General features: G+C 49.6%; 1 protein-coding gene across 1 annotated transcript in view; it reads right to left on the bottom strand.

Annotated features, from left to right (window-relative positions):
* The window catches only part of RPA1 (replication protein A1), a 33,570-nt gene that overhangs the window by 6,866 nt on the left and 1,429 nt on the right, over nt 1-25,275 (bottom strand). The window contains exons 2-14 of the mRNA XM_083587678.1: nt 24,164-24,211; nt 23,876-23,954; nt 21,995-22,103; nt 19,950-20,038; nt 18,582-18,692; nt 15,750-15,879; nt 14,431-14,533; nt 12,033-12,101; nt 10,981-11,173; nt 9,077-9,216; nt 7,515-7,663; nt 3,355-3,487; nt 2,025-2,201 (exon numbers count right to left, since the gene is read on the bottom strand). Coding sequence (XP_083443804.1) covers nt 2,025-2,201; nt 3,355-3,487; nt 7,515-7,663; nt 9,077-9,216; nt 10,981-11,173; nt 12,033-12,101; nt 14,431-14,533; nt 15,750-15,879; nt 18,582-18,692; nt 19,950-20,038; nt 21,995-22,103; nt 23,876-23,954; nt 24,164-24,211 — 1,530 coding nt within the window. The remainder of the gene's footprint in view (nt 1-2,024; nt 2,202-3,354; nt 3,488-7,514; nt 7,664-9,076; nt 9,217-10,980; nt 11,174-12,032; nt 12,102-14,430; nt 14,534-15,749; nt 15,880-18,581; nt 18,693-19,949; nt 20,039-21,994; nt 22,104-23,875; nt 23,955-24,163; nt 24,212-25,275) is intronic.

A 25,275-nucleotide genomic window follows, 5' to 3' on the forward strand; every position in this document is an offset into this window, starting at 1 on the left:
CGAGTGGCCCGTAATTCAGAAGCACTTCTCCGGCTTCCCTCTCCCTCTTGCCCTCCCACCTCCACTCCGTACAATAAATCCTTCCCCCAGGGGGACGGCTCCCCCCACCGCCACGTCCTCAAACATTCTAATAAGGTGAGGCCGTCGATTTGGAGAGGCTGTTCATTTAGCCGCTCTATTAGCTGAAGTGAAGCCTCCAGCAGCCGCCAACCTCCCCTTTGCAGGCTCCCTGCATGGGAGTTTCTAAAGGCGAGTCGCAGGGGCCCTAATTTGGGGGCACTTTCATGAACCGGAGGATGGAGGAAAGCAGCGGCGTTGCTCTGGAGGTGCAAGCAGGCGTCACAATGGCAGCCCTCAGATGCTCTGCTCCAAAGCCGGTTCCCGTTAATGCGCGAGACACAGAACATTAGCCACAAAAGAGAGAACTAAATATAGGGAGCAGCTGAATGAGTGCAATTACAGCTCTCCAGAAATGCCATTCCACATTAGCTTATCTTCCTAACAAAGAAACGTGGGCCAGCGATGCTCCTGCGCTGAAGGCTGCGATGCTCGCAAAGGGGCTCCGCTGGGCGAGAGGCACTTGGGGTGGGGAGGGAGGGAGGGCAAAGGGCTCAGGAGGGCGCAAGGACCGCAGGAGCCAGTTAACAGTACCCCCTTGAGAGGGGGCAAAAAGGATCTATTCGTTCTACTTCCTCCCTTGCCGCAGTCGGACACCTGAAAACGGTCTCCAAAACCAGCCACTAAGCGAAGTGCACAAAGGTGTTGTGACCACACAGTTCTCAGCAGCAGGGATCCTAATGCACCAATTCCCAGTTCAGTAGGAAAAGAGCGGCAGGGATAAGGGACGTTTAACGGCACAGCACCATCTAGGCTGTGCAGCAGCAGCAGCGCCACAATGGCAGCAGAGCAGCCGGAAAGACATACAATGAACAGGCAAGGCCAACTTTAAAAGCTTAGCCATTAAAAAGGGGGCATGTTCTGAACTGCAGTCAACAGAGCGCGCAGTTCAAGAGGCTGCAAGGCCCTCACAGAGCAATAGCCTGGATGGTTTAGCACAGATAAATAGATGGCCATATTGCTTATAGACTTGGTTTGGACAAATATACTGACATTTGGAATGAACTTATACAGAATGCAGTAGATTATTAATGACCATAGATGTATTAAAATAGCACTTAAGGTAATAATATCACTGTCATGGATGCTTTAGCTGAGATTCCTGCCTTGCAGGGGGTTGGACTAAATGACCCTTTGTGTCCCTTCCAACTCTACGGTTTTATTTATATATATGTGTATGTATGTATACGTGTGTGTGTAAAATGTATGGAAATATTGCTCATTTTACTAACTGTATTACACTGAACTTTCTGCACTTTTCTTTCCCCCGTTTTTTCCTTTTATCACTTTTGTTCTTTATAAAGGAAATTCTACTAATAAAATATCAATATAAAAAAGGAATGGACGGTCATGGCGGAAAGGGGCCCATTTGGCCTGGGTGGGCAGGAGAGCAGCCGTTGCTGCACTCCTTGAAGAGGCTGCAGTGAGGAGTGGGAAGAAGGGTTGCTTGGCCCCTCTGCGTGGCATCTGCACAGCGCACCTTTCCATGGGAATGCAGGGCTAAGGAACAGAGGAGCCTTGCCTGATGCCAAGTCAGGACATCTGGCTCAGGATTGCCTGCGTTGACTGGCAGCAGCTCTCCAGGCTTTTGGAGGGGAGTCTCTCTCTCTCTCCCTCCCTCCCTGCAGGGGTTCTGACAGTGAGCCTTCCCCCGCAGCTCCAGAGAGGGAGAAACAGAAGGTGGTCTCCGTGCACACTCACGTGGTCTGGGAAAGACCACTGCAAATGCCGATTGGCTCAGCATAATCTTCTCTCGTCCGCTGGAGCGGGAGACAGAAGCTCTTTGGTGCTCATCTTTCCCCTTAGCAAGAGCAGGCTGGCCTGCACACACAGCGTTCTCTGCTCCTCCCAAGCTGAAAAGGAGCCTGGCTGCGAAGGGCACAGGACCTGCTGGAAAAGGGACTCACCGAGAGGATCATGCGGTACTTGAAGTTGGAGAACTCCCGGTCACATTTCTCGCAGCGGTAGAGCCCGTTCTGCAGGTCGACCAGCTTCTTGTTGCAGTCCGGGGATGGGCAGGCCTGGTACATGCAGTTCTCCTTGCGCAGGTACACCACTGTGGCCAAGCAGCTGAAGTAGTCTGCCTGCGGGGGGACAGGAAAGGCTGTGGATGGGATTTTGTTTTTCAAACCTGACCAGCCACCACCAGAGCAGCGCCTCAGGGAGACAGGCAGGCCGCTGCAGCTCTAGCCCTGCTGGAATCAACACCCCCAGCCCCCCCATGTTAAAGGGACCCCAGCATGCCACACCTCCTGCTCAAAGCCAGAAGGGTCCACTGCCTAATCATTCCTTCGCATAATCAGGCAAACTCCCAACAGTGAGCTGAACAATGTGCCTGTGCTAGTTAGGAGTCAAGATAAAGAACTATGTTCATTAAATATCCTCCAACACATTACCTGAATTGAGATATTGTAACCTGCGCATGTGTGTTTTAATTGACTGATTAATGGACGAACCGTTTAGAGAGTGAACTAATTGAGCTGGCTGAGGAACCTGACTGGCTGTGCAGCCGACATTTCCCTCCATTGCAAATGTGAGGCCCTTTGTCTTGCCTTATTAACATCCCAACACCTCAAGACACCAGGGCTATTGCTCTTAATTCTTATTTTAAAAGATAATGAGCTGTTATCAAGACTGACATTTAGGCTACCAAAGTGTTTCCTTCACGTTTCTGCTCCACTGGAATTGAATTGCCTCCAGACACGGTATGATTTAATGTGGTTTAACTGCGTTGCCTTTAACTGGTTATTTACTGTAAGGTTTAGGAACGTCTGATGCATTCTTAAGAATAAAATACAACCACTTCAGTATGAAACACTTAATGAATTCCAATAGGCAATTTTTAAATTATTTTGACTTTTGTCCTTAGTAACTCTGCAAGGAAGGCAGGAACACAGGAAGCTGCCTTAGACTGAGCGAGACCGTTGTGCCCGGCTTGCTCAGGAGCGTCTCCTGCATCCTCCGGGGTCTCAGGCAGGAGCCTCCTTCCCAGCCCCACCTGGAGATGCTGTTGAGGACCTTCTGCTTGTCAGGCAGGTGCTATGGCCCGTCCCCTGAACGTAGCTGCTACTTTCGTTTCCGAGAAAGGGAAGGGATGCTGAAGGGGGAACTTGCGCATGACTTTGCAGGCAGCAAGGGGGACCCTTCTAGTTGCAGGGCTCTGCTGACTGCCTGCCTCTGCCACCTCCACCACAGGAGCCCCAGGGAACAGCCCAAAATGCTGAGTCCCCATTGTACCTTATCTCCTTGCCCCAGGTTCTCAGATTTGGCCTCATGCAGACTCTTCCAGTTGGTGTCTGCACCTCCCATGGGCCCAGTCCTTGTGCCTGAGATGGAGGTGGACTCCAGGAGCTGCCCTTCAGAGTCAAACCTGGAAGCAAAACAAAATAAAGCGGGGGTGTGGGATATTTCTCTCGGTTCCAAGAAGAAACAGGAACATACCAGGGTTTTTATTTTTACCCTCCTGCGCTCAATGCAAGAGGGATTTTTATCAATGGCTTGCACAGGAAACAATTACAGTAACTTGTGTATATTACTCACTAAAATAGCATTTCAGGATACACTAATACTCCATTTTAATTAGTGCAATATTTTATAATCTTGGAAAACGGGGACACGCTCCGTTTCGCTCGTGCGCCAACTAGAGGCCATGGCTCAGCACTGCAGCCGCTTCAGAGGAGAGCTGAGGGCACTGGGACATTTGCACGGTGAGAGCTAAATTACATGCTCACATTATCTTTGCAGAAGCTTGGGAGAGAAATGCAGGGAGAGCTTAATAGATCCCATGCCCGAAGTAAAAACCAGCCGGCCCCTCTGCCAACCAGATAAGCTGGTGCTACCACCCCTGCACCAACAAGCAGCACCGCAGTTTAATTTGTTTTTTCGCACGAAGCGCTGGCCTTTGTTTCATCAGACCCATCAGGCACGGCTAACAAGCAAGGAAGCGAGAGAGCAGCTCACGTCGGGCGGAGGAGAGGGGCTCAGTGACAACCTCTCGGGTACCGCAGGCGGAAAGAGAAACAGAGAAGAGAGGAAAGAGGAGAGAAGCAGCAGCCCACACCAACAGCAGCAAGAAGCCGTCAGGGCAGGGAGGGGAGGGCGCTTTGCTTCAGGAGAATTTTGTTCCCCTCCACAAAATTTCACCAAGGAAGGGAGAGAAAGGGCTGAACGCAGCATTTTCCGCTTGTGAACACTGCTGGCTTCTGAAGGAGCCTGAGGCAGAATGCCAGGTGGGAGTGTGCAAGGGCCAGAGCAAAGGCGAAGCCCTCCCTCAACGGAGGCAGGACACAGGGCCTGCTAGGAAAAGAGCCAGGAAGGCGGCTGAGGAGAGAGCCCACGCAGAGTCCTGTCTTTCTTCCCAGGGGGCTCCTCAGGCCCGCCTTTGCAAAACCTCCCTGAAGGGGCGAGCAGCAGCCTAGGCAGCCATGCAGGCAGGGCGCTGCCTGAGTTCCTGTTCCAAGGATTCCCCTCTCAAGCCTGCAGTGGAAGCAGGCACCTCAGGGAACAGAGCCAGCCTGAGCTACTGACCCCGTTCTGGAGGGATGCAGCCACATCCCCCTCTGGAAAAATGGTGACTCTGTGCTTGAGAAGGACCCACCAATAATCAAGGTGGCAACTTGCGGGGCTCACATGGACCAGTGCTCCTCCATACCAAAGCAACAGCATTCCTTGCCTGCGGACAACTAAAAGGCAGAAGGGAAAGGAGTGGAGTGAAGCCAAGCCCTTGGCACTTGAGTTTCATATGCCCATGAGCCCATCGCTTGCACATCTTAAGCAGCTCAGCTCTGACATCCAAGAGGTAAACAGGCCCTGAGAGTCTGAAATGAAGTGTTTAAGAGGAACAACAGAAGCTGCCTTATACAGAGTCAGACCACTGGCTCCACCTAGCCCAGTACTGTCCACACTAACTGGCAGAGGCTCTCCAGGGGTCAAGGCAGGGAGTCGTTCCCAGCCCTACCTGGGGATGCTGCCGGGATTGAACCTGGAACCTTCTGCATGCAAAACGGCATCTATCCCACGGAGCTGTGGCTCTTCCCTTCCAAGACTGTTCCCAGAGCAGGGGTAGGCAACCTAAGGCCCGTGGGCCGGATGCGGCCCAATCGCCTTCTCAATCCAGCCCACGGATGGTCCGGAAGTCAGCATGTTTTTACATGAATAGAATGTGTGCTTTTATTTAAAATGCATCTCTGGGTTATTTTTGGAGCATAGGAATTCGTTCATATTTTTTTTTCCAAAATAGAGTCCGGCCCACCACATGAGGGACGGTGGACCGGCCCACGGCTGAAAAAGGTTGCTGACCCCTGTCCCAGAGGGACAAAGTCAGGCAGGGTGGCCAAGATCCTTGGCACTTTTGAGGCTCTATCTCGCAACCACCTGCTTGGTCCTCCTTGACTACGCTCTGCACCACAGCTGCTTCTGCCTCACAGCTGCCTGCCCCACCTCTCTCCGGTGCTCACTTCCTCCCCCAACACGGTTACCAAGAAGGCAGGCTCGGCCTCCTTTCCAAGCCCCTCTCCAAACCTCCATCACGCCTGCAGAGCCGTCCATGAATGCCAGCCCACGCACCGGCACTCCAAGCATGCAGGAGGTGCCCAGAGACAAGAGACGCCACCATCCTGTGCCTCTCCTGGTGGCTTCTCAGGCTGGCCAGCAATTCAGAAGAGAAGCGTTTGGCAGGGGGAGGAGGCGAGCACGGCTGCCTCCTCTTCTGTCTCTGGCACAGCCTTGAGTGTGCCAAGAGCACTTAGAGAGGAACAATGCGCCAAATGAAACGGAGTGCATTATTGAAGTGCCTCCGTCGCTAATGGATTCCTTTCCTCAGCAACACACACGAGGCAGCAGAGAGGCGTTGTCTGTGCCCCGTTTATAAACTGGGGGGGGGGGAGGGGGGAGAGACACTGAAGCCCAAGGTTAACCAAGCAACTTTCTCAAAACTTGTTACGGCTGATTCAGGAATGCAGGCAAGCTTCCCTGAGCATGTTTTGGCCACGTTCGGATTCCTCACACGTCAACTGGCAGGGCAGGAAAAACTCTTTCCCTATCCTGGCCCCAGAACCTTGTGCTCCAGCAGGCAAGTGTGGAGCGGCTACAGCCTCTGCGCAGTTGCCAGCAACTAAATGCCCTTTTGGCATCATGTCAAATGCTGTAATCAACACAGAAGCCAGAGTGAAAATAAATGGCAAGCCCCTCGCAGAACAAGAAAGCAGCATCGCCTCCCCCTGAAGAGGCTCAAAGGAAGCAGGAGTATTCTACAAATGAGAGCAAGTGGAAGGAAACACAAGCGGGGGGGGGGTCCCCGAAGAAGGCTGGTCTAATGGGCATCTGGTGGGTGAGGTGGGAAATCCGAAGGACAAGCCCCCTCCTGACTGATTCAAACATGGGGTGCAACACAGCAGGGAAGTCTTGTGGGGCAGCCTGGTGTGATGTGGACCACAACTCTCTCCCCCACCCCAGCCAGTGCAGCCAATCAGAATCACCTGGAGGGTAGCAGGCTGGCCTAGTGGGCAGATCTCACCGAAATGGTCAGGAATCACCAGGACACCTCGCTGAAACGATCAGCACAGAGTCCAACCATGGAACTCCCTCCGGCAGATGGCAGAGATGGTCACCAACTTGAGCGGCTTTAAATGGGGACTGGACACATTCATGGAGGAGGAGAGGGCTATGGGTGGCTGCTATCAAGGATGACCCTGCGCTGCCTCTGCAGTCAGAGGCACTGATGCTTCTGAATACCAGCTGATGGGACCCAGAGGGAGAAGAGAGGCTCTTGCACTTCAATCCTGCTTGCTGGTTTCTCACAGGCATCAGGTTTATTTATTTATTAAATCTGTATGCCGCCCTTCATCCGAAGATCACAGGGCAGTTCTCACAACATAAAAATACAAAATCTGGTTGGCCACTGTGTGAACAGGATGGTGGGCTAGATGGGTCACTGGCCTGATCCAGCGGGTTCTGCTTATGTTCTAAGGAGCTGTGCTTCAAGAGCAGCCGCCTGCAAAAAGCTCCCAGCGGATGGGTCGGATCTGCCTCGCACTCCACTGTCCTCCAGGGTGGCCAGAACCTGCCCTGTGAAGCCAACACCTTGCCCCCTTGGCTCCCAGAGCGGAATCCCATTTCATGCTGCCTTGCACAGATCAGGGAACTGCTTCTGCCTGACCCTCTCCCCACACCCTACATCTGTTTCAACACCCAATCCTTCAAGGTTTGGTCACAGGATTACGGGTGTGCGTGTTTTGCCTCTCTCAAGAGGAACAACACCTCAAATTCCTAGTGCCTAGTTTTTGCATGCAAGCATGTGGCCAGGAATGGCGTGGGGTTTACCTTCCCCCACCCCACTCTAGCCAAGATGTTAAATCCAACACATGCCATGCGGCGCTCACAGAAGCGAGCAAGCGTACCATCCACGCAGCTTGAAGGACTCTGGGATGTCAGGGTTGATGAGGATGCTGCTCGATGAAACAACAGACAGAGTCCGGCCACCAAAATCCGAGACTTTGACTCCCTTGATGGCCACCACAGGCTGCTTAGAGCCGTCAAAGTTCTCTGCCTGCGAAGATAAAGAGGGGCACGCTCATTCCACAAGCGGGCATTTGAGTTTAGGGAAAAGGTGAGTAAGAAGCAGCATGATAGAGCTTGAGAAAATTACACATGGTGGGGGGAAAGCACTAGAACTAGGCTGAAAAGAAAGTATTTCCTTCACATGAACTTCACATGAACTCTGGAACTCCCTCCCACAGTAGGCAGTGATGGCCACCAATCTGGATGGCTTTAAAAGACAATTAGACAAATCCACAAAGAAGAAAGTAGGTAGTAACCATAGTTACTAACACTCATGCTTATGTTCTGCTTCCACTGTCAGGGACAGTAAATGCACCTGAATGGCAGTGGCAGGGAATCCCAAGAGGAGAGAGAGCCCTGCTGGGCCCTGGTCACTAAATGGACCAGGCACGGGATTGGTGAGCCGCCGCCCCGAGGCAGCAGGCACTCCTTGTTCGTCCCTATGTATGGCGTGAGCAGCAGCATGCCTATGGGGTCTGGGTGGTCCTGAGTCTCCCTGGGCGCAAGTGCAGCAAGCCCATGAGGAGTCCACAACAGCACTTTCTCAACCAGCCCCTGGTTCTCGGGTCTCTACAAAAGGTGGCAGGAAAAGTGGTGCTCGCGTGGGCTCTGCTCACCCCCCTACACAACTCCCCAATGTTTCAAAAGCAAGAGGAGTTTGCAATATCGACCTAGGAAGCCGCGGTGCAACGTATGGAAATGACTCCCTCAGTGCTTTCTGAGCACGACAGCATTAAACCCAAGGCCATCACGACTCCATCAACCCTATTTGGGGGCGGGGGAGGGAATTGCAGGGAACAAAAACCTTAGGAAATAAAAATAATGTCCCTGGCTTTTCAAGCAAGGAGCTGAGAATAAACTACAGCTCAGGGAGCTGCCCTCTCATCAGATCAGTGCCCTGCCTGGCCTTCCCCGACCTGGCGCCCTCCAGATGTTTCAGACACTACAAGTCCCAGCAGCCTCAGCTTTCTTCAGTAGTGCTGGCTGAGCCTGATAGGACAGTGCCAGGCGGGAGGAGGTTGGTCTGCTAGGATTGTGTCTTCCTCATCACCTCCCCTCTGATCCTTTTGAACAGGAAATGCCAGAGACGGAACCTCGGACCTTCTACATACAAAACCACGGGCTCTACTATGGCTCCTCCCAGATCCAGGGCCAAGAGGCACCTGTCAAAGGGTGCCATTTTCCTGGGTCCACAGGTGAGGCAAGCTGGTCAACAGAGCAGCAGAAATGAAGAGGTTGGGTGGCCCTCTCTCTTGGATGCTTTAACCCTGTATTGCAGAGGGTTGGACTGGATGACCCTTGGGGTCCCTTCCAACTCTACAATTGCATGATTTCTACGATCTTAAGGTTCTAAGAGCAATGTTCTGTCCTGAATGGGCTCCTTACTCCTCTGACAACTTACGTCGTTTCCCCACAGAGTGACGTTCACTCCTTTCCCAGTCATGTCCATCAAGTGCACAACTCTCTTCCACACCTCTCGATTGGAAGACTTTATGGTGATTTTCGTGAGGTCCTCGCAGCTCTTGCAGATCCCAATTACATCTGAAAGGCAAGCAGAGGGATGTTAGGAGCGTTCTCCGTACGTTTATGGCACAGCCCATGTTAGTGGAGTAGCCCAGATCAGCCCTGCCGAAATAGGAGACGGTCCATCCGTATTGGCATTCCGCCAGCTCATGAAGACACACCTGAACCCGAACTTCCTGATCTGATAGCTTTTTAAAAATAACTCCTTTAATTGCTATGCTTTTTAACTGGCTTGTTTTACTGCATATTAAATTATGGATGCTTTTAATGCTTTGATGGAATAGTTTCACTGCATATTGTTAATTATGTATAGATTTTATAATTGATTTTATACCTGTAAACTGCTTAGAACAAGGCTTGTCAGTGGCTATTAGCTACAGTGGCTGTGTTCTCCCTCCAGTGTGGTATGCCTCCGAATACCAGTTGCTGGGAAACACAAGTGGAGAGGAAGAGCATCTGACTGGCCGCTGTGGGGAACAGGACGTGGGACTAGAAGGGCCTCCTTTGGCCAGCCGCCAGCCTCTTCTGACATTATGATCCTAATTAGCACCGTACACTTATCATTTGCCACTCCATGCATCACCAGGGGTAGGGCTTTGGATCCATTTCATGAACGGGGGCTTTTCCTGTGGGGAGGGCACAAGCCCTTGGCTGACGTGCAGGACAGAAGCATGGCCACGGAGGAGCTTGGTGGCGGCTGCCTTCAAAAGTATCATTCTGAGTTGTTAAATGTGGATAAGGAAGTTTTAAATGTTTGACGTTTCACTGTGTTTGGTGCTTTAATGTGTTGGAAGCTGCCCAGAGTGGTTGGGCCAACGCAGTCAGATAAGCAGTATAGAAATAATTTATTATTATTATTATTAATAATAATAATATCACCCTGAAGAGAAGTACTGCAGCAGCAAGGCCCTGACCCACAGCCCAGTTTGCTTATGCACCTTTGGAATTAGTAAGGCCCTGGAAAGCTGTGCCTTAGTGCACTAAGGCAGTCTGGAACCTTTCACCTGAGCTACTACAAGAGCTGAGATCACTGAGGGGAGGGGAAGTTTGGCAGAGCCAGTCTAGAAAGCAAGCCAAGAGGGCTAATGCAGCAGAGGCAACAGCCCAAGAGGAGGAAGGTCAAGAGAGCAATTCAATGGTCCTCTTCTTGTGAAAACACAAATTACTATGTACCCCAGCTGGTGACTAGGTCTCTGCGTGAAAGAGGAAGGCTGCTGGTCTCTTGGCAACAAGGAGCAGCACTGGGATTGTGCCAGGGGAGCTTTCCAACGAGTGAGCATGAGAGACTCATACCTCAGTACCTAAGGCAGCAGCACAGTACTGACTTGGGCTGATGGGAATTGTAGTCAAAAACACCCTGGAAGGCGCCAGGTTGGGGGTGGCTGCCCAAGGTCTTTGGGACCTTTAAAGATGCTCTGATGTGGCCTATCATGTGGTTCCCCTCATACCCCCTGAGGCTTGGGCTGCCTTCACTAAGGACTGAGCCTTTAGAGCGGCAGGCCCTCTGGAACTCCCTGCCAATGAAGGCTCAGCAGGAATCATTCCTGCCTTCTTGCAGACATCTCCTAAAAACTGTTATTCAGACAAGGTCTTTGCAATGGCCTTCTTTTTCTTTACCAGGCAGTATTGATGATTTGATTGTAATTTTGTGTGCTGTAAACCACTTTGCTGTGGTGGTGGTGGTGGTGTTTTTAATATCCTCACATGGCTGGATTGTTATGACAGTGCTGCCCAGAAACATTTTGCTAAACACGCAAGCAATGCCCCCGCTGCCTGCCTCACCCACAAGGGCGTCTCTGTCTGCGCTCTCCAGGTCACCAATGGGGACAAAGTCAAACTTCACAGAGGGGAGGTGCTGCGCTTCATCGCAGGCGACGACGGACGTCTCATTCGAGAACGTGATCTCGTAGTCGTTCTTCACGGTCGTGTACTGCTTGTTGGCCGTCTTCAGGTGGCCCTTTGAGAAGTAATAGACCTGAGGCAGAGAAAAAAGAGTGAAGCAACCGCACACACCCCGATTCAAGTGCTCCGCTGCTCCCCTCTCAACCCCAACTAAGGAAATTCCAAGGGGGTGGAAGATCAGGGTCGCGTCCAGAAACACAGAGGAACCTGCGCTTTCAGACAAGTCCACTTGCTGTCTCCTGAAAGGGGAACCTCAAATTTATATGGGCTAGCCCAAACCCTGCTGTCTTTATCAAAGGCCCTTCTCCAGATGCCCCACCCAAGGGAGGGGTGGAGGGTGACCACACAAAATGGGCTCCAGCTGCAGAATACTCTGCTGGCCTTTGACAACTAGGCTGCCTCCCACGGTGATGCTCGTGTTTCAGTGGGGCAGGGAGGTCTTGTGGCCTTTTATGTTAGCAGAGGAGCACCTTGTGCTTTTGAATTGTTCCCTGCTTTGAATGTTTCTCCTTTTAGTTTGTTGCATTTTAACTTGCCAAGCTGCTCTGAGGCTTTTTCTTTTGTATATCGCCGCTGATAAATTAAATAACCATGATTATTACTATACGAGAGCTCTGCTCTTGTTTTCAGGCATGTGGACAGGGCAGCAGTGCCTCCTAACCTGTGAGCTAACCCAGAGACCCTGCAGGGGAGGGGGGAGGTTTGGCTATGGGCAAATCAAGCTGTACTGCAACCCTTCACCCCTTAGGCAAGAGTAACTGCAACACTCTTCCCCCTAGCCTTAAGAGATTCCAGTTATCAGGCCCACAGATCAGACAGACCCACACAAGGTTTATTCCTCCAGGCAAGAATGAAGGCAGGCTGTGCACATTCTGCTTTAACACGTTTAAAATACATCCCCACCCCCGCTGATCCAGCCAAGGGCACAGTACCTTGTTCAACTCAATGAGGGGGAAAAACTTGTCCACTTGTTCATTGAAGGCCGTTGCTCTGATCTCACCCTGAAATAGGGAAGCAGGAAGGGCAATCAGCACAAAAAAGGGGATTCCAACCCCACCTCCAGACCACATGAAAATTGCTGGGGGGGGGGTCTTTGCAGACCCCTTAACGGTTCTTTCGCCTGTTGAAGCAATGTGCTGTGCTAGATGCTATATGTGAAAGCAGCAGTATTTTTACTGCTTCTTTCACTGCTTACATATTGTATTACCATTCCACAGAATTCAAATTGCAATTCAATAAGATACAACAGGTAAGAAATAAAAGAAGCAATTAAATTACAATTAGCAGTCAATATGAATGTTATATATCTTCAGGCGCCAGGCAAGAACATTTCTTTGTAATCAGGCCTTTGGCTTTTAATGATCTGGGGCTTTTTAGAGTGGGTAGGGTGTTTCAATGTTTTCTTTAATGCATGATTTTTTTATTTTGTTAAGTTGCCTGTAGCAAAAAAGTGACTAACAGGATTTGTTGTTTTAAAAAAAGTCTAGTGTGATGGATATGCAGTCTTCTATCTTCAACCATAAATCTGCAGGCATGCCACAAACCACCTGAATGTACCCCAGGGCCACAGCAGAAGTGGCACCGGTCTGTTCCCACCAGGCACCAGTGCTGATCTGTTACCACAGAAGATGGAAAAGGTGAAAAGGTGGCCTTCCCTTTCAGCAACAGGAGAGGAAACCTTTTGCACATTCTCACAGTTCCACCATTATCCCAGAGAGGCAGGCTTGGGTAGCATGTAAATTTCACATGAATTTAAAATCAATCAATCAATCTGTTAAAAGGGCAGATGATTTCTAGTTGCCAAATCAGCTGACAATCCTAATGATGCGAGGTATTTTGTATTTGCTTTATGAACGTAATCTTACTGTTGATTTTATGCTGTTTGCTGCCATGTTGTTTCCCCGTCCTTAATGTCAGTGATGTAATATTTTTTGCAAATGAATAGATAAGTATAAAAAATAATACCTATGAACAGATTCCTCTCCCCACCCGGACTCCAAGAACTCTCTGGGTTGCATGCTTCCCTATAGTCCCCTGAAAATAAACTCCAGAAGAACAGGGCCTATGCCAGGCATAGGGAATCTTTGGCCCCCCCGGGTGCTGCTGAACTACAACTCCCATCCTCCCCTGCCACTGACGATGCTTGCTGGGGCTGATGGGAATTGTAGTCCAGCAAAGGTCCCCCACACCTGGCCCATACAGAGCAGCAATGAGCCCCTTGCGCTGCCGCCCAGCTGAGAGCCCTCTTCCGGCTCCACGACAGTGTCGTTGTCTCACAAGCTCCCTGATACCTGCTTCTCGCTCCACAAATTAGCGGATGACATCACCCACATAGCAGCAGGAGCAGAGGCACCCAGAGTGTTGTGACAGGCCCTTCCCAAAGTGATAATTAAAAGCGGAGCTAGAGCACCACCAGCTAAGATGTTTATGCAGGAGGAGTATTAAAATTGTAATAAAAACCGTCAGTCAGGAACCTGACAGCACGGAGATAGCGAGGAAGCAAAAGGAACAGCTGACGAGGATGTGCCAGGAGTTCAGAGCCACACCTCCCCCCCAAAAAATGTTTCCACACACGCAGACAAACAGGCAACAAGCCTCTGCGCAGCAAAGAGAGCTGTAATTTGATCAAAAGCTTGGAATTACAGAGCTTAAGTACAGGGCTTGGCTAATCAAGCTTCCCTCCTCGCAAACAAACTGGAGGCAGGAGTTTTCCTCCAGTTACATATTTATTTTCTAATTAAAAAGATGTTCTGTTTGGAGATGCTAATCATTTGCATACCGTACCTCCCTGATTCCACAGGGCGGCTGGGCGGGGGGGGGGGGGAAGAGAACCTGCAATCCACACTGCAGCAGCAGCAGCAGCAGAGCCAGCTGTCCATTAAAGGGGTGCAGCAACAGAAACCAGCAGGCTGCTCTACTCTCTCTAAAAGTTCCTCCTTAGTGACACAAGGTTTTCGGTGGACAGAGAACCTGTGGGGTAGAAGGCTAGAGAAGGTCTGGAGGAGACATGGTCCTACTCACTGAGTGACCTTGGGCCAGTCTCTATCTCTCAGGGAATAAGCAGCGTACATATTCCACTTCAAGACTGGGAATGGGGGGGGGGAGGGATGGTTGATTTGAACTCGGAGCGTTCAAGGAAAGGTGGGCTGTTGAATCCAGCGGCAGCAGCAGAGATGGGAGCATGTAGTAAGTTCAGAGCTTTTGGCTGATCTCTCTGTAGCTTTCTTCTGCAACAGCCTTTGCCAGCTGGGTGCCCTCTGGAGGGTTTGGACTACAACTCCCATCAACCCCAACCCAGCCTTCAATTCTCGCCTCGCCACGAACACTTACACTTTCATCAACCAATTCGATGGAGAAAAGCTTCCCTTCCCCACGTGAGTTGCTCCATGCACGGACCTGGCCCTTCTGAGTCACCCGGGCGCAAATTGTCCACCTAGAACCACAGGGGAGAATTAGGAACCTTGCCAGCCCACTTGGACTAGCTCTTGCCAAAATCTCTTCAAGAGCCTTTATAGACGGACGGCCTTGAAATCCATTTTAAGATTAGGGAAGAACCACACAGGAAGTGCTGCAGTCTCTTACCGTGTGTGTGTGTGTGTGTGTGTGTGTGTGTGTGTGTGTGGAGGGGGGAGAATGAAGCCCTCTAGGCCTGTCTGTCCAGCCCTCTGGACTCCCCCTCCCCTTCCCACTCCACCCCTTCCCTGCACCCCTCTCTCCTAGAGTGCTTTTGCCAGGGTAAGAGATGTGGTCCTACAGAAACCACTGGCACCGATCCCACTGGAATACAGTTCTCTGATCAAACCTGGTGTTCCACCCAATTCTGCCTCCAGCCACGCCCAGCACTGGCATGTGGGCTCTCCAGAAGGTTGCCCACCACAAGAGAATGAGGCTGAAAGGGCCTCCAACCCCGCCTTACGAGCCTCATGACAGCCAATGGCTGATCCAGGGACCGCCTCCCGCTCACCCAGCAGAGCACCTACAGGGCAGAGACAAAGGAACACGCCTGGCAGGCACTTCTGTAGGCAACAGCCTACTTCATCAGATGTGCATATGGAATAAGTGGCATTCAGCTCATAGCTCTCGTACATCTCGCAGCACAAAAGCCCCTTTGTTCTGCCGCAGTAGGAGTAAGCCTCCCTATTCTTTGCCTTCCCCCACAATTTACACCAATGACTACAGCCAGTGACTTGCTGAATGAAGCACGGCAGCATTGGAAACCCGAAACGCAAAGGAACAAGGATGGTAAACAGGCACAATGGAAGCCTGCCATGCCCAAGCCACCTGCTAGGAACGCAGTCGGGAAGGACACTCTGTTTTCGCTGGGAAGAAAAACAAGGCAAAGACGCATGCACGTGCACTCAAGAGCGCAGCTTGCATCGGATTCTGCAGACTTTGTGCCACAGGAGCAAAGCCCTCCCCCCCCCCAAAAAAGAGAGGCACCTGCAGGCTTCAAAATCAACTTCCTAAAAATTAATTTGTCACCCAACCGGGAGAGGTTAATCCCACAGTAGTTGGGGCTAAGCAATTAAGACCAGAGACACAAGCATAGGGCAATGGGGCAGCAGGCCCTGACGTGAAGCTAACGCAGCTCTGAGTGCCCAGGGCGTTCAGGCCATGGTGGTGGCAGGCCCTCACGCTGGACAACTTACCTGGACTGGTACGGGTTCAGACTGGCAATGGGCACCACTTTGGTCTGGGAGCCCCCAGGGGTGCTCAGGAAGCTGGAGCCGCCTGGCTTCCCAGGCACCTTTGAAGGGGTGATGTATTTTGACGCAGACCCTAAAGACAAGAGATGTATCGGGCTAAACATTAGGAAGAACTTTCTGGCAGCAAAGGCTGCTCGATGGTGGAAAAGACTTCCTCAGAAGGTGGCAGACTCTCGTTTGCTGGAGTTTGTTTAAACAGAGCTTGGATGGCCATAAATTGGGGGTTATTTAGCAGTGACTCCTGCAGTGCAGGGGGTTGGACTAGATGCCTCTCACTGTCCCTTCCGACTCTACAATCCTACGATTAGGGATTCAGCTCTGCGGCGCAGCAGCGACATCAAGATACCCTGGCATTTGAGCTCCTTCCATGTATTGACCAAAACCCAGGACAGACTGGTTCTGGCGCCACTCGGCCACTTCCCCCACCCCACCCCTTCAATATCTCAAGCAAAGGCAAGAGCTGGTACAAGCTATTACCACAACTTTTTGTTGTTGTTTTGCATTTAGCTTTTAGGGCCAAGAGCATCCTGCTCTGCCCAAAGGGAACAATCACCGCAACACTCAGCTGGCACCCTGTGACAGTTCACAGTCTAGTGCCTTGTACCCTTCTATAGCAATTCTGTGTGCAAACGCTGCCCCCCACCAGCCACACTGAGTATTGCAAGGAGGGGAAAGCCTCATTATGCAGTTTGCTAACATTCTCTGTTATCACTTGAATTGCACATTCCATGAAAAAGAGGACAAACTGCAGCACCAGTGGGGGGTGAGGGAGGGTGTTTACAATATTAAAATCAACACAGATCCTTTCAGCACCTTAAAGACTTAAAACATACTTATTCTGGCCTACGCTTTGCACCTCTGGTGAAATGGGCTGCCGCCTACGAGGGATCGCACCTTAATAAATGTGCATTGTCTTTTCTGAGGTGGCAACAAGACACTTTTGCAGGGGTTTTTGTTGCAACCGACTAGTCTGCCTCCGGAAGTTTTATAATGTTAGCAATATATACACAAGCTGTTCCGATATGTAAACTCCTTTTGCAAGACATGTATTTCCTTTTCTCTTATGCTGAATAATTTACGCTGCACCACAGTTTGTTTCGCTGTTGTGAAATAATGCCTTAATAAAAAGTAAAAAAAGGGGGGGAGAGAAAAAGAATTAAGCTGCCTATCAAATGCCAGCACAAAGCTGTGTTTCCTCATTTAGATAACAATTACAGTGTGCGCCTCTGATAATTTTCTGCAAGCTACGAAAATGACTGGCTCTATCATTATTAATGAAGCTCCGCTGTAACCTGACAGGGGCTAAAAATTATTTTTCTGTTTCAATTTCAGCGTCCGCCTCTCTTTTTCAATTTGCCTTTCAACTCCGTGTCACCATCCTCCCTGTTAGCACCACTCACCCCTTGGAAACAAAAAGGCAATTTTAATTATAAACGTTTGTTGCCAACGAGCCAGGAGCCAAACTCAAAGAGCTCAGAGTCAAGCGAAGCACCAAGAGAAACCTTTGGCAAATCAAGTCCAGTATGCTTTGATGTTACTTTCACCCACCTGCTGGACTTTCTGGCTTTCCATTTAAAGTAGGGGGAAGGAAATATCTGTACCCCCCCCCCCGATGCTGCTGGGCTACAATCCCCACCAACCCTGACCACTGGCCATGCTGGGGATGATGGGAGCTGAGAGTCCAGCAACAGCTGGAGGGCCAGAGGTGCTCCCCCATCCCCATCTCAAGGCCGGCTCCGTGCAGAGGCCAGCAGAGCGAACGACAGCAGCGCCTGGTGACAGAGTACTTGCCTTGCATGCAGGTTCCATCCCTGACTGCAGCTCCACCTAGGGTTGGGAAAGGCTCCCTGCCTGAAACCCCCAAGAGCATGGGCAGGCAAACTAAGGCCCGGGGGCCGGATCCGGCCCAATCGCCTTCTAAATCCGGCCCACAGACGGTCCAGGAATTAGCGTGTTTCTACATGAGTAGAATGTGTCCTTTTATTTAAAATACATCTCTGGGTTATTTGTGGGGCATAGGAATTCATTCATCCCCCCCCAAAAATATATAGTCTGGCCCCCCACAAGGTCTGAAGGACAGTGGACCGGCCCCCTGCTGAAAAAATTTGCTCAAGAGCTTCTGCCAACCAGTGCAGACAATACTGCGCTAGAGGGGCATTGTATAAGGCAGCTTCCTACATCCCTATGAAATGGGCGCCCACTGAGCAAAACCTCTTTGCCCTTTCGCTCAAAAGATCCTATAGCCGCATACGACAAAGTAGATCCACTGGAAGTAATGGGCCTATGTGAGCCACGTACATCAATTCCCATGGGTTTGCTCTGGGTATTTAAGAACGGTGGCAGCCACGACTTAGCACAGGGCAGCCCAAATCTCTCCAGTTCTTGTGAGGCCAGAATGAGCTTAGCGTAGGGATGCCCCCCCCACCAGACACAGCTGGCCTCCAACTCCCAGCAGTCACCTTGGCCAATGGTCAGAGGTGCTGTCGGGAGCTGGAGCCTGGCAGTATCTGCAGGGCACCACATTGCCTACCCCTAACTAAAACCTACACAGATCTCAAGACTGGGAAGGGCCTTCAGCCATAAACCAACCAACCACCACCACTCCCCCCCCCTTCAAATTGCAGCAAGTAACATTTTGACCAGTGGTTTTTAATGCAACCCTGACCTCACACAGACAAGGGAAGCCAAGCCGCATGGGAGCAGCAAGACACTACCTTCTCTTGCTGCTCATCAAACCTCCTTCTCTCTCTCCTTCACACATCCTGGACCATTTACCTGCTGCTGTGGCTGCTGCGGCTGTGCTCTCATTCGGATGTGCTGGCCTGCTAGGGGCTTGGTTGGTTGCCAGGCTCCCAGAGCTCTGCTGCTGCCCTGCTTGCAAAGTGCCTGGGAAGCAGAGGGGGGAAAGCCATTTCAGTTGCAAGAGCAGGCAAGGAAAGTCTAACATGCTCCCTTGCGGACTTCCGTGCAGCTGCTCAACCAGTCAAAGCAGTGTACAGAGCAGGGGGCTGTTGAGCTCCCAGCTCACGCTAGTCCCAGGCACCACGGAGGGCACCACATTGGCAAATGCTGATAAACTGTACAGTTTATCAGTTGCATTTTGGCTGCTCGTGTCCATTAATTTCAATGGGTCTACTCTGAGGAGTAGCACTGGCCAGAACCTTGTACATTCTTCGTAAACTGCTCAAAACTTTTACCTAAATTTAAGCCGCATACACTTCTTCAAATAAAATAAAATGCAGAGGATGGAGGAAACTCCTGGAACTATTTGTAAACTCAAGAACTTGAACCTCAGATTGCTTGTTTCTAACTTTCTCCCAACCCATATTCATTTTGTGCCATGTCTCATGAGGGCAGGGACTGGGGGGGGGTTAAGAGGGGGATAAAAAATATTTCAATAAACAATAATAACCCTAGCAGCTGTATAGTGAAGTCTCATTATAAAATCTCATTTTCATCTATGCTGCATTTAAAACAGGCACACACTAAGCTTTAAGGGCTGTGGATATCCAGGCTGTAGGGTTGTTTATTTCCACACTTCAGCAAATGGACAACAAAAACTGTTTTTGTACTGCATAATATTTTCCTTCTGGACCTGAATTTATGCTTTAGATTTACGCTCCAAAAATTTGTGAAGTTCAAATCATCTGCATTAAGTCTGGCTGATTTGACTCAACTTATGAACCAACTAACTCCCGTGGCTCCTCTCTGTGAGGACAAGGAAATTTTGTGGTTCACCAGTGTGTTGCAAATAACTCCTAGCGTTCTTAAATATGGGTTCTCCCTAGAACACTTGCCACCTTCTCTTGGGCTGATGGATTTAATCCTTCGTCTGAGATGTGCCCTGCCGAAAACTCAATTTTAGCGTCATCCGACTCTGTTCCAAAGGGCCGAACACATTCCAACGGTGGCGACCGCTCACCAAAGCGGAAGGAGTTATGAATGAGATAAGTGATCCCGGAGTAACAGGGGACGTCAGCAGAGAAGAAATCGCTAATCCAGACACAAAGGCATTTCAAGCCAAAACACAAAATCCCTGTTTCTCATTAGGACGGGGAAAACACATCATTGAAAAGGGCATCGCGGCAGTTAAGATGCCAGAACAAGGCCCCTGCAGACCCATCGCTCAGGAAAGCTCCTTACCTTCAGTGTACTGCACTGGATTGCCTATCTTCCCCGCCACCATGTCAGCCGTCTGGAGGACTTCTAAATCCATCACAATGACCACCTTCCTGCAAAGAAAAAGCTGAAGTTTTACCCGCCTGGTGCCTGCTTTGCTTGTTAAGAGACTGTGAAGGTAAACAGGAGTCAGGATCTTTTGCCACAGGGCAATAGCTGAGAGGCAGAGGTAACCCAAACTGGGGATTTAAGTGCTACAGCACCTAGAATCCATGCTGCACTTTAATTTTAATTATTGAATTTATATACCACCCTACACCCGAAGGTCCTCATATGTTAGAATAGGGGTGGGGAGGCTGCATGCAAGGGCCGCATTTCCTTCACAGCAATTTTCCAAGGGTCCCATGGCAGCAGTAAGCAGGACCAGAGGGAAAAGTAGGCAGAGCAACACACGTCAGTTTTTACCTTTGTACAGTCAGCTAGTTTCTACACACAAACCCCTCTCTATCTTCCATTCAGAAAACCAAGGAGCATCACCAGGGTTTAAGGTTACTTTCCCAGCCCTGCTAAAATACTCAAGGTGCAAAGCTGGGTCAAGTTTTGCAGGCCAGGCAGAGAGGGCTGGAGAATCATGTGGGAGAGTCAGAAAGGGCTCAGGTCTGAGTTTACCCACCCCTGTATCAGTACAGTGGTACCTCAGGTCAAGTACTTAATTCGTTCCACAGGTCCGTACTTAACCTGAAACTGTTCTTAACCTGAAGCATCACTTTAGCTAATGGGGCCTCCAGCTGCTGCCGGAGCCCGATTTCTGTTCTCATCCTGAAGCAAAGTTCTTAACCTGAAGCACTATTTCTGGGTTAGCGGAGTCTGTAACCTGAAGCATATGTAACCTGAGGTACCACTGTACTGGATTTAGAGTATTGGGGGTAGGGGGGTTTACAGTCCAAGATTTGGAAATCTTGAGGAAACAGAGAAAGGCGAACTGGAAATAAAAAATTCTGTCTGCCCATTGTTTTCTTGTTTTGAATGCATTTTAACTACCATTGGATCAGATGGTGGTTTCACATTTTATGGCCCATAAAAGAAACCACTTTTGTCACATATGATTTTGTGATTTATTTGCTCAACACTACCCAATAAGTGAGGGACGCGGGTGACGCTGCGGGTTAAACCACAGAGCCTAGGACTTGCTGATCAGAAGGTCAGCGGTTCGAATCCCCGCGACGGGGTGAACTCCCGTTGCTCAGTCCCTGCTCCTGCCAACCCAGCAGTTTGAAAGCACGTCAAAGTGCAAGTAGATAAATAGGTACCGCTCCGGCAGGAAGGTAAACGGCGTTTCCGTGCGCTGCTCTGGTTTCGCCAGAAGCGGCTTAGTCATGCTGGCCACATGACCCGGAAGCTGTACGCTGGCTCCCTCGGCCAGTAAAGCGAGATGAGCGCCACAACCCCAGAGTCGGCCACGACTGGACCTAATGGTCAGGGGTCCCTTTACCTTTACCCAATAAGTGAAGTTCTGTGAGGGGTTTACAACAGAGATTAAAAAGCATTAAAAATTACCCAAAATCTGAAAGAGAATAAAAATACAAAATGTGTAAGAAATTGCTGCCTGCTTGCCTGCTCTCCACAAGGAGGGGACACAATGCTGTATCAGAGTCTTGAACCCTAGATCAGGCTCCCCAGAAGCCAGCGCTCACTCTAGATGTTTTGGACTACATCTCCCATCAGCACCAGCATTGTACAGCCATTATGATGCTGGGGCTGATGGGAGTTGTAGTCCGAATCTTCCGAGAGCTGGTCCTTTTTGTTCTTCTAGACCCTCAATGTGCCACAAAAGTGACTAATATGGCTATGTGTGGGTAAACAAGGCAATTCGAAAATCTAAGGAAAAATTGCTGTTGCAAACTTCCTCCCCAGGTTGCCGTGGCAGACCTGAGGGCTAAGATGAAAGACCGCAAAAGCATACCAAGAGGAATAAAACACCATGCCTGGACCTTAATGTCACACTAGAGGGGATTGGATTGTAAAGCAGAATCATAGGCCCTCACTTTTATCACAGATTGAGCCGTTACCTTCCATCCTTCAGGACGTTAATGATGAACCTGTTAATCTTGCAGATGGCATTCGCACTCAAGCCCTGGTCATTAACCAGGTCGTTCAGCTGTGTTGCCAGCATGAAAGCTGTAGAAGAAAAAGAAGAAAGGAGGGGGAAAGTATTTTATGAGGTGAAAGGAGGCACCGCGTGATTGTGGCCTGGCTGTGATAAGACTTCAGGTTACTGCTCAGGGATCTAAGAACTGCTTGACTTAAATCAACACTCATCTCATCAACCAACCACCCAAAGACTGACTCTGCTTTGATAGAGGTGCCTGAATAAAAACTGGAGGACAGCCACACGCCAAGGAGGCCTGCAACTGCATCTTGCACTGATTATGATTCTATGGATATAGTTGAAATGCAAACCAACATTCCGTTCCCAAAAAGACAATTTGAGACGGAATAGCCTCTACATTAAGCCAAGAAACTGAAGCCATGTTAAGCCACGTGACACAGCAGCTCTCAAACTCTTTAAAAAACCTAAGTTCATTCAGTGTCCCGCATTGGTAAATTTTTGGGAGGGGGTAATAGAAATGATTAACATGACTATACAGAAAAATCTTGAATTTGCAGAGGAAAATATCCCTTTGAATTCTATTCCCAATACATGCAATCTAACTAAGAGACAGTATGGATTCTACATGCCCCTAATACAGCAAAAAGACTGGTTTTAATGAACCGGAAGAACAAAAACGTGTCTCCCTTCAGCGAATGGATAAAAGATATGTATAAACTCACAACGCATGAGCAAATTACATATAAATGTAGACTTGCTATGGACAAAGTCAACAATATATGGAAATCAGTTGTACAGTGGTACCTCTGGTTACGTACTTAATTTGTTCCAGAGGTCCGTTCTTAACCTGAAACTGTTCTTAACTTGAAACACCACTTTAGCTAACGGGGCTTCCCGCTGCTGCTGCGCCGCCACCGCACGATTTCTGTTCTCATCCTGAAGCAAAGTTCTTAACCCGAGGTACTATTTCTGGGTTAGCGGAGTCCATAACCTGAAGCGTATGTAACCCGAGGTACCACTGTATAAACACTGCATTAGATAAAGTTCAGGATATGTATAATAACAATCCTTTAAGTTTTCTTTTCTTTTTCCTTTTTTGTTTTTAATAAAGAACATAAAAAGCTCTCAAACCCAAAGGCTCAAGAACATGCTGAGGCCCCTAGCACAAGAAGGCTTCCACCAAACCCTACCAAAGCAAGTTCCTATTTTTCTGGAGGGGGAAAAGGGCTGTGGATACACCATACATTTAAAAGCATGTTCCACCACCACTAAGGAATGCTGGGAAATGCAGTTTGTTAAGGGTGCTGAGCACTGTAGCTCTGAGAAGGGTAAACTACAGTCCCCAGGATTCTTTGGAAGGAAGTAAAACCAAAACCACTGATTCTTTAGTCTTTATCTAACCAGTGGCCAAGCAGCAAGGTGGAGAGAGAGTAAGTCAAACTTCACTGGAGCAGGAATTAGGAAAGTTACTTTAGGTAACTTCACCAGTGTAGGGTAAACTCTTAAGACCTTGTGATTGCACTCCACACCCTCTTGTAAATGCACATTGGCAGTGGGCCTCTAGTCCCAACGGCATATGGTCTATTTAGCCTAGTAGTACCATGTCTGGCTGACGGTGGCCCCCCAAGGCCTCAGGCAGAGGGTTCTCCTAGCCTGTCTAACTCAGGATCCTTTTTTAAGAAGGGTGTGCCAAGGGCTGAGCCTGGGATCTTCTGGGTGTAAGCCTGTGGCTCTACAACTGAGCTACACCAACACCCCTCCAAATCGCCAGTGCTGATGTCCAGGAGCATCTTGCAGCAATGTCCCCCCAGCCAACTGTCTCTGTGCATGTGACGCTTACAGGAAAGGGTTTGCACGCCATCACTCATCAGCATCCGGTAACGCTGTGGGCCAGTTCCAGTGGAGATAGCTCGGATGGTCTGCACAGAAAAGCACAAGAGGCACGGTTAGGTCCAACAAGGAGAGCTGACTTAAGGCAAGAACAGTAATGTGAAGGACACATACAGTGTCCCCAATGCTTTGCCCCCTGGGTCAAGATGGTAAAGCTCCCCCATCCCCCGAAGGCCGGTACCTGGCCTCCTGTACATTTATCTTGAAGCTTATTGGACAGGGAGCAGGGAATACTCACAATGAGCTGCAAGACGGGATTATTAACATTCTCTCCTTGCATCATGGCCTGAAAAAAGAAATAGACAGCTGACTCCTTTGAGCAAGAGAGGGTGAATGGCCTGATCTCAGGAAAAGGTTTCCTTGGACTAAATGAAGTTTTTCTTTCTCCTGGAGCAAAGATCAGCACATTTACAGGTGGTTCCCCAGGGAGGCAATTCCAGCTTCCCCAGCCTGCAAAAGGAGTACTGTATTTTTTGCTCTATAAGACTCACTTTTTCCCTCCTAAAAAGTAAGGGGAAATGTGTGTGCGTCTTATGGAGCAAATGCAGGGTTCGCAGCTATCCCAGAAGCTTTCGCTGCGCAGCGATCCCTCTTGTTGTTCTGGCTTCTGATATTCAGAATATTTTTTTTCTTGTTTTCCTCCTCCAAAAACTAGGTGTCTTATGGTCTGGTGTGTCTTATAGAGCAAAAAATACGGTATATCTAGGAGACAGGGAGTGGGGAACCTGCAGCCCTCCAGTTTTTGGCACCCAATGAGAGCCGACCTTTTATCTGTGATTTTAAGTTGTTTTAAACTGTTTTAAAGATTGTGTTTTAATTGTTGTAACCTGCCCAGGAAACTTATGGTGAAAGGCAGCTAATAAATTATAGTATTTTTCTGGACTACATATCACTCAAAGGAGACCCACTGAAATAATAATAATAAGCAACTTTTTTTGTATCCCACCCTCCCCGGCCGAAACCGGGCCCAGGGTTAAAAGACTAAGCTATTCATCACACGTTAATGAAAAAAGGTTTACTTTGAGCAGGGCTAATGCTTGATGCAACTCCACCCTGTGTCGCCTTGAGTCCCTGTTTTGGCGAAAAGGTGGGATATGAACAAATAAATAAAAATAAGTCTCTCTCCCCTTGCAGTTCTTCCTAATGTTATGGAAAAAATCTAGGTGTGAGGCTGCTCAGTCCCCCAGCTGTTCGGGCAGAGCCCGCGGGTCCCTGCGGAATAAAGGAAGGAGTCCAGCCAACCGGAGCCAATAGCTGTAGACCAAAGTTTATTGCGCAATAGGTTCAAAGAGGAAATTTGAACCCCGAGGATGGGGTGACAAAGACTTTTAAAACTTTCCCACCATATCC

This window comes from Podarcis filfolensis (assembly GCF_964270895.1).
Source record: "Podarcis filfolensis genome assembly, chromosome: 15".
Classification (NCBI taxonomy): domain Eukaryota; kingdom Metazoa; phylum Chordata; class Lepidosauria; order Squamata; family Lacertidae; genus Podarcis; species Podarcis filfolensis.